Source organism: Nuphar pumila, chromosome 13 (assembly GCF_984573655.1).
Source record: "Nuphar pumila chromosome 13, dmNupPumi1.hap1.1, whole genome shotgun sequence".
Taxonomy (NCBI): Eukaryota; Viridiplantae; Streptophyta; class Magnoliopsida; order Nymphaeales; family Nymphaeaceae; genus Nuphar; species Nuphar pumila.
The window spans coordinates 48,984,128-48,992,927 of NC_143261.1; the positions used below are offsets into that span (position 1 = coordinate 48,984,128).

At 37.8% G+C, this 8,800-nt stretch overlaps 1 protein-coding gene across 2 annotated transcripts; it reads right to left on the reverse strand.

Moving 5' to 3' along the window:
• Window positions 1–2,374: 2,374 nt before the first annotated feature.
• On the reverse strand, window positions 2,375–7,834 carry LOC149818305 (homeobox prospero protein). Of its 2 annotated transcripts, none has more exons than XM_089984584.1 (4): window positions 7,697–7,834; window positions 4,583–4,656; window positions 3,657–3,801; window positions 2,375–2,949 (listed from the first exon to the last, which is right to left on the reverse strand). In XM_089984584.1, the coding sequence occupies exons 2-4, from the start codon at window positions 4,615–4,617 to the stop codon at window positions 2,683–2,685; spliced, it is 447 nt and encodes a 148-aa protein (XP_089840710.1). In that variant the 5' UTR covers window positions 4,618–4,656; window positions 7,697–7,834; the 3' UTR covers window positions 2,375–2,682. The 2 variants fall into 2 exon arrangements, with proteins under 2 accessions (XP_089840710.1, XP_089840711.1); XM_089984585.1 differs by lacking the exon at window positions 7,697–7,834 and adding an exon at window positions 7,488–7,652.
• Between the last annotated feature and the right edge of the window lie 966 nt (window positions 7,835–8,800).

Sequence of the window (8,800 nt, forward strand, 5' to 3'; positions counted from 1 at the left end):
ATACATGGATGGTTACACATCTTCTACCAGGTAAACGTCCCATCGATTGCAAATGGGTTTACAAGGTGAAGTACAAATTAGACAGAACCATTGAGTGTTATAAAGCATGCCTTATTGCAAAAGGTTATACACAGATCGAATGCCAACATTTGCTCTCGTGGCTAAGCTCGTCATTGTTCGATGCCTCTTGGCCGTAGCCACCGTAAAAAATTGGGTTCTTCATCAATTTAACGCCAACAATGCATTTTTACACGATGATCTTGATGAAAAAAATTATATGACATTGCCTCCTGGTTTTCGCCGATAGAGGGAGCAACGAGTTTGTCGGCTCAACAAATCTCTCTATGGCCTCAAACAGTCATCTCAAAATTGGTTTATAAAATTTTTCAGTTTTCTTAAAGGGATTGGCTTTACCCAATCTAAGGTGGATTATTCATTATTTTCCTACTTTACAAAGCATGGATGTATATTTGTTCTCATATATGTTGACGATATCATCATTGCTGGAGATGACATTCCAGCAATCGGTCAAGTAAAGGTACTTCTAAATAATGTATTTCACATCAAGGACCTAGGAGTACTCAAATATTTCTTGGGAATCGATGTGAAAAGATCTAGTAAGGGCATATCAACATAAATATATATTGGACATCATTGGAGATCATGGGTACTTGGGGACCAAGCTGTCAGATTTTTCCATGAAACAACATATAAAACTTAATTCAGAGAAAGGAGAGCCATTGAATGACCCGAGTCATTATTGTAGACTAGTGGGTCGGCTAATATATCTTACTATTACAAGGCCTGACATAGTCTATTGTGTCAATATTTTAAGTCAGTTTATGCATACACCAAGGAGGTCACATCTTGATGCCGTACATAGGCTCTTATGATATCTCAAGTCCATGCCAGGCCAAGGCATATTGTTGTCATCTGATAGCGAACTTCAATTGTTCATTTATTGTGATTCAGATTGGGCAGCATGCTCATAAACTCGAAGGTCTACCTTGAGTTATTGCACTATGTTAAGAAAGAGTCCATTATCTTGGAAAACAAAGAAGCAGACAACCGTATAAGATCGTCAGCTAAAGCAGAGTACAGATCGATAGCCCTTGCTAGTTGTGAGTTAATATGGTTGAAATATTTATTGACTGACTTAGGAATCAAGCACTCCCAACCTATGTTGATATTCTGTGACAATCAGGCGACATTGCATATTGCGGCAAATCCGGTGTTCTACGAGCGTACTAAACACATAGAGATTGATTGTCATGTCATAAGAAAAAAAAATTAGAACGGCTCAATCAAAACTCCGTTTGTTCACATGAATTTACAGTGTGCAGACATGTTTACCAAGCTTTTGGGACGAGATTAGTTTTTCCAACTCAGGTGCAAGTTGGGCGTCATTAATCTCCACACTCCAACTTGAGGAAGAGTATGTTAGAGATCAACCAGAGATCATGATAGTCCTTATCGTGATCTCGCTGATTTGTTACAGCTGGATAAAACTGTCAAGCCAAATGCGATATCACGATAGTCCTTATCGTGATCAAACCAACCTTGATATAATTTTTGTTATAACCAAAACGGTTGTGTAAATTATTTGTTCTTCTCTTCATTGTATGAATATACTTGTAATACTTGAGCCGTAGTAGTGATTCGCTATTCTCAGCAAGCTTTTATTGCGTCTTTATAGCCATACGTGGGTTTAATAGGGTACCCAACAGCCCCGATGGCCACCCTTATGCACAAGAGACATCTCCTGCTTCCTCCAACATTATTCTTTATTTTCTTTTCTTTCATCATTTCCTTTTTGCAGCTAAGATTATAAACACCATGTGTTCGGTCTTGATAGATGAAACTCATGTTTCTTCTATTTAAAATTAGTTATGACATGTTTTTAATTCTAACAAATTGCTTAGGAGATAAAATCAATTTATTACTATTTGAATCATAAATGTGTACACAGGCTCCTATGTTACAGGGATACACTATTGAGTGTGTGTGTCCATGGTGACATGAGCGGACACGCTCAGACACAATGACACGAACACTGGCATGCATGGACATTATCTTATTGTTTTAATAATATTTTAATAAAATGTATCAAAGACTAGTTTTTATTGATTAAAAATTTTCATGTCCTCATTTCATATTTTTTGAAATATTCTTCAATCTTGTGAGTCGAACCCACACCATGTGTCCTCATATTTTTGTGACAGATAGGCGCCTGACATCCTTATGACAGCATAAAAATACATCAAGCCCACAAACAATTTTGTTTGTGACCATGAACATACTTGGTTAAAGCACAGTTACCATACCCACTGAATTTTTTTCCCAACAAGATGACGTCAAATGATAAATAAGAAAATTTCGAAATTAAGCCCAAACTTGATATAGAGCTCATGAACAAAACAAAACCAACTTTAAACTAAGCAGGCTATGATCAAGGCAAGCTCAAGCTCAAGCTAGGAATCAATATTTCTTACCTAACCAAGAACCAAGTCCGAACAAGCTAAAATTTGATTCAACTCGGCTCATTTACACCCCTACAAACAAGTCCTATTATTCCATTGTCTTTTCAGTTTTGGTGTCATTAGGAGGTGCAGAAGGGTAGCATAGGTTATATAGAGAATAGCCTAGCTCCAAGACCATCCAATTTACAGCATCACAGATATCTCACTCAACATCGAAACCCTTTTCTTGGAGCTCAGCAATGACTTCATTTCTCATCCGGAGCCAGAGTTTCTGAGCTTCTTGTTCAAACTTTTTTGACTGCATCTTCTTTTGAAAATTGTCGGTGTCCTTTTCGGTGTCAATGGTCCCTTTTGGTCCTATGGCTGTGCCGATTCCACCGCCACTGGCTATGAATTCTTTAACTGCTTCCTCATCACCAGGATAAGGAAATCTCCGGCGCTCATAGAGGTGAGCAAGTTCTTTCTCTTCCTACACATTGGAAAAGAAGAAGAGAAAAACTTCAAATGAGAAACATACATAACTTGATTTTAGTGGAAAAGTTGCTATATCGAGGTCTCTCGTATTCTCATGAGTCAATGATATACACAAACAAAAACTGAGCAGTTATCTTTCAAACAAAAAGAAAACCATATTTCAATTTGTTGGGGAAAAATGACAAAAATCAATAATTAAACAGTCACTGATTCAACTCTTAGATGTTTTGAAACAATGGAGACTATCATAAACCAGAAGCAAAACTTAGATTAACTAGAGTGTCTTAGGCAGATTCCAGAGGCTTTTTATCTTTTGGCACTTTGAAGTCGTTGTGTAGATGCAAAACAGACAAAATTAGTGTTAAAACCTAAAGATCCAGCACCAAAACTTGACCCAATCCAACGTGCAAAGCAGGTTTGACAATGATGGATACACTCAGCCACTCAGATAAGCTCAACTTTGGTTTTGAACTTATTATGTTATGGAGGGCTAAGTAGATCTTGCGATTGCAATTGCAATTGCAATTGCCTATTAGATTAAAACCAAGGTTGCTTTGAGAATTTGAAGCCAAACTACTCTGAAGCAACTTTCATGTAGAGACACATGATAGGTTTGGTGAAAGACTTGGCAGTGGTTTATCCACAAGGTTAGAAAACTTACAGTGCAATGTTCAAGCCAAAAAGAGTGTTACTTGAGCTCACCTTGGGACGTGGTTTCAATGTCCACCATCCTAGTGGTGAAGTTTCATTCCACAGCCATGCGACGCCAAAGACTGTGTAAGTGCATAATAAAGCCTTGCCCACTTGTTTCCAAAAGTAATAATTTTCTTCTCCAAACCCTATTTTCCTGCCACCAGTGGAGGATCAAGTCAATAGCATCAAAATTTTACATCAGCAAAGAGCTCTACAGCAATGGTATTATCAGATTACTGCCAAAAACATGATGTTGCATATGCTTTAATTGGAGACAGAATCACAGTTCACATCCAGGTCCAACACTATTTCATTGGATAGAAGGCACAGACTCATGACTGAAAGAAACTGAATCAGATCCATGTAGTTATATCTATTAGCAACTGGATAATCTAAAACCAACAAAGTTATCTGAGTTTCTAGAGACCAGACAATGCTTCATTTAAACTAAACCTCTTGGGTCCAGTTTCCAGTGTTTGAGTTGATCAAATATATGATGTACTATCTCGAGAAATCATTTAAATTCATCTTTATGTAAATGATCAAGTTGACTATTTAATTTTTACAAATTAACTCAGATTTTTCCTTGTCGCTAAAGCAAACATGATTTAGCAATCATAATTTACACTCTTGTTATTGACTTATGAGATGTCTGGATATGAAGTCTTACAATGTCTTAGCATCTCTTCAATTCTGTCTGAAAATCCACAAAATGAGACATGTCAACCTACAGTTCACAAGTACTCTCATTGCTCCCACAGCCCCTACCAACAAAGTCTGGAGTTTCTACCTAAGTTCATTTGCTTTTACATGCATGTTTAATTCTACAATTGTGCATGTTTTAAAGAAAGGTAAATTTTACAGACGATGGTTCAGTCCTTTTTCCAGAAAAAGAAAAGAACAAAAGGGAGAAAGAAGGCAACAAAAGCACTTACCTCAACACCCTACGAGCAGTGGGAAACTTGTCCATCTGTTCCCCCTCCTCCCTCTCTTAGAAAAACCTCAACAACTGCCCACATGGTCATTTTACCAAACAGTTCAACGATACAATGTAACATCTTCAACAAAAATAAGATACATGGTAGCTTTCCCCAACACAACCAAATAAAACAGATAAATAAATGGGATCTATCTCTCTCTCCCTCTCATGTAAAGGCTACCCAGTAATGAATATCAACAGAACGTATATGGTCACCTTCAAGTGCTCCAACGTGAGGCAAAGAAGCATAACCAACAAATCTAATTGCGGGCAGAGGCGTGAAGTTTGGGGTTGTTTGGATCAGTGTTTTAAAACTCGCCGAGTCAACTCGTTGACTCGGCTGACTCGGCTCGGCCCTCCAGCGAGTCAACCCGGCAAGGCAAACTCGGTTTGCCAAAACTCGGGCTTGACTCGGCCTGACTCGGCTTGACTCGGTTTGACTCGGCCTGACTCGGCTTGACTCGGCCTGACTCGGGCGAGTTCTGGGATGTTTGAAATTTGTTTTTTGAGTTTCAAATGGTAATGATATATATACATATATGCAGTCTACTGTTTACTGTCTGTACAATCTAGTTCAAAAATCATAGGTGCAAGTTGTATCTAAGCAATCTGACCTCATATATGTGTTCAACATGGTTTATTTGCTAGGAATCACACCTTTATCATATTTTTTTATGTAAAAATATGTTTTTTTGAGTCATGAAATTTTGGCATATTGTAGGCCATTGATTTGTGAAGCCCTTGAGAAACTTGCTTACATGTTGACAAACTATTTGAAAAAAAAAAATTGTGTTCTAATAGATTGTATGTACAATTGACTGTGTAAAAACATACATTGAAAAACTTACTCTATTGGCAAAACCAGGAGATTTTTGTATGCATTTGCTTTTGTCAAATAAAAAATGGTCTATTTTGCAGTTTCAAACCTTGTTTACCTCAAAATTGGGATTGATATGAAAAATCAGATAAACTGTTGAAATGGAGAACCAGGTCTTGAGTAAGGCTAAAAGAGTCTAGTACTTTCTGCAAGCTGATGAAATGGTTTGGGAGTCGGGACTTAAACTAGCAAAATTAATGAATTTTTGCTTGTCGTGACCAACTGTTCTACATCTAATAAACTTTTAATCTTTAAACTCCCAGATTTCTGTGGCACATGACAAATTGACTGTCAAAGTGCTTGTATAGATATCAAATTCAATTATTCAAGCAAACCTCTATAGCTCTTTGCAGTTGTTTTTATATTCTTACATACATTTGGAGACTATGTTTACTCAAAAACATGGTTTCAGACAAATTATATATTGTTTTTCTTTTAAAATCAAAAGTTAACAAAACCCGGTACGAGTCACCGAGTTGACCCGCCGAGTCACGAGTCAATAAAGAACGAGTCGAGTTCCGAGTCACGGGTTTTAAAACCTTGGTTTGGATGACAGACTGAAAATGATCGTTTCCCAAAAACCTAAAACAAAACCTGGCTTCTGGAAAATCCTAAGGCCTCGTTTGGATGACATGCTAAGAACACTTGTTTTTTTGGAAACCTGGATCAAAACCTGATTTCTAAAAAACTTTGAAAACCTTGTTTTGCTGTTTGGATGACAGCAGCTAACCTGCATGTAACCTAGTTGTCTGAATATTGCTGTTTGGATGACAGTAAATCAGAGTTTGCAAAATTTTCACCAAAAAAATATAACATTTAGTTTTTAAGTAAAAATTAATGTTTTTATAAGTAAAAAAAATGGTCCTTCCCAAAAAACCTCAATTTATCATGTGATTGACATAAGTAATCAATTTTTTTCGGAAGCATTAACTCAAAAGAATTTAAAACGTCCAACACTATCATAATATCCAATTATGTCATATATTCACAAAAAAATCAGCAAGCTAAGCAAAGGGACTACTATACTATGTGTTGTGGCTACTCCTTTGTGTGCATCCCAATATCAATGGAAAAAACCCCACTGCAAAGGATCCTACACAATTACCTTGGAACTTGTAGCATTCAATAAACCATACTGGTATATGCTGCTATCTTTGTTAGCTTAATGAAGGATATGGCCCTAATTAAAAAACAATATCATTCATAGTTTCTCACAGTTGTGTGGCATTTCATGAGTAATACTAATGTTAATAAAAACTCAACCACTTCAAAAATAAAGAACTGACAAGATCCTACCACTATGCCATAACATCAACAGGCACATAGAAAATTCACCTTAAAAAGGCTGAGACTAACTTAAAAGTTGGAACATTCAAAGTGAGCAAGCAAATACTTCAAGTTCAAAACATTGACCCATAACTGGGGAGGCCTTAACTAATTATTCTGTGCAGCACTCTGTAACAGTCCACATAGAAAATCAAACCATTTTCTGTCCTTTATCTCCACTAGTGCTGCAAATTCCAGTCACTCAAAGTGAAATCGAACTTTAACATGAAAATATTGGATTGAGAGATTATTTGGTATCCATATTGCATAGCCATAAAAACAAGGATTGATAGACAATGTGGTTTTCTACATTGCACAACTTCAAGTTTCATAACTTCATACAAAAAATAATGCAAGAACTGTGGAGATCAGATTACTGCATCAAAAAATCTTATCACATCCCTTATTACTGTTGCACAAGAAAACAACTTGGTGTTGTAGAGAAATCATGTTAGACCCAGTAAGCTGAAAGACTGACCATAGCATCAACAAACATGACATAGGGCCTCACTTGCATCCTACCAAAGAGCCCAAGAGCATCTGAATATGGTTCATATTGGATGTACCCTGATATGTAGCATTCCAAGCTACCACATCCCTGTGAGGCATTTTATCAAACACTTCTTATGCACTATCAACATGATAATTCACCACACACCGACGTTTCTAATCTTCACATCTTTCTCAGCGATTCCATCAAATACTTGGCGTGCAGCCCCACTTACAGTATACGTAAACCAAACCACATTACACGCAAAGGGGTGGCCAGCCGGCCCCTTTTTGTACAGAGAGAGAGAGAGAGAGAGAGAGAGAGAGAGAGAGAGAGAGAGAGAGAGAGAGAGAGAGAGAGAGAGAGAGAGAGAGAACCTGATGAGTCGCCGGAATGTCTCCGGCGTCGATGGGTGCCAGAGTTTTCCAGAAAAAATGCGGGGTAGGGCTGGGAGAGTGTAGGAAGAAAGGGAAGGGGGTAGGGAGGGTTATCGCTTGCCACCCAAATCGTACATCAGCTATACGTGAAAAGATCAGCTATGCATTCTTATGTATCGATAACTTATCAGCAATTTAATTATTATTAAAATATACTATAAAAAGAACAAAAGGAAAATATCGTGGTTTTTATTCAAAACTTATCGTAATATATCGCAATTCCTATATTTTTTGAGAAATTTATAGGTTCTGAAGCAAATGTCGATATATCGTTATATATGCCCTATGGTGCAAACGCGAGGATTTTCTGACTCGGGTCCGAACCTGATCTGTTTGCATTTGGGTCGGATGCGACCACTACCAGGTCCAGATGCAACTAATCGAATATTGGCTAATTGGAGTCGGATTCTGTTTCAGACAGCGAAAAGGTAATACCAAATCCGATGAAATAAGCATAATTAAATTTGGATATCTGTGCATTCGATTAAGACATCCTAACCCGAATCTGAATCTCACTATTAACCCGATTTGGTTTCTTTTACCAAATCCAACTAATTGGCATTGAATTTGTATTGTGGCTAGGATATCATTCGACCCGTTAATTTCGTTAGATACATATGACAGAATCCAGACTCAAAAGTCAAATGGTCCAAGTCCCCGGGCCTCATGGGCAGGGGTGGACTTCAGGCCGACCCGATGTAGGACCCGTTGAAAGCTCGATCCAACTCTTGTTAGGTTTGGACTCGGTCCCTGACTCATTGGCTGGGTGTACCTCAGATCAGGTCGGACTTTTTAAGCCTGATCAGTAAACAGGCTCGAGGCTGCATCGAGCACCATTAAAATGGTGTATCAACTTACCCAGGATCCAACCCATTTAACAACCGGGTCCAAGTTAACTAGACATGTGACCAGGTCAATTCTTATTATACCTGTTATTTGAATCCGACTATAAAAGTTAGGCCCAACCCCGATAAGTACGAGTCCATAAAAATGAATTATAGCCTTTACAATCCTATGTATTGGTCTCTTATTTTTGTTGGGACG

Excerpts from the sequence above, each read along its gene's own strand:
- LOC149818305 (XM_089984584.1), bottom strand. The coding sequence starts at position 4,617 with ATGGACAAGTTTCCCACTGCTCGTAGGGTGTTGAG. Across the intron at positions 3,802-4,582 it reads ACTGCTCGTAGGGTGTTGAG|GAAAATAGGGTTTGGAGAAG; the intron begins GTAAGTGCTTTT and ends CACTGGTGGCAG. Across the intron at positions 2,950-3,656 it reads CATTGAAACCACGTCCCAAG|GAAGAGAAAGAACTTGCTCA; the intron begins GTGAGCTCAAGT and ends TCCAATGTGTAG.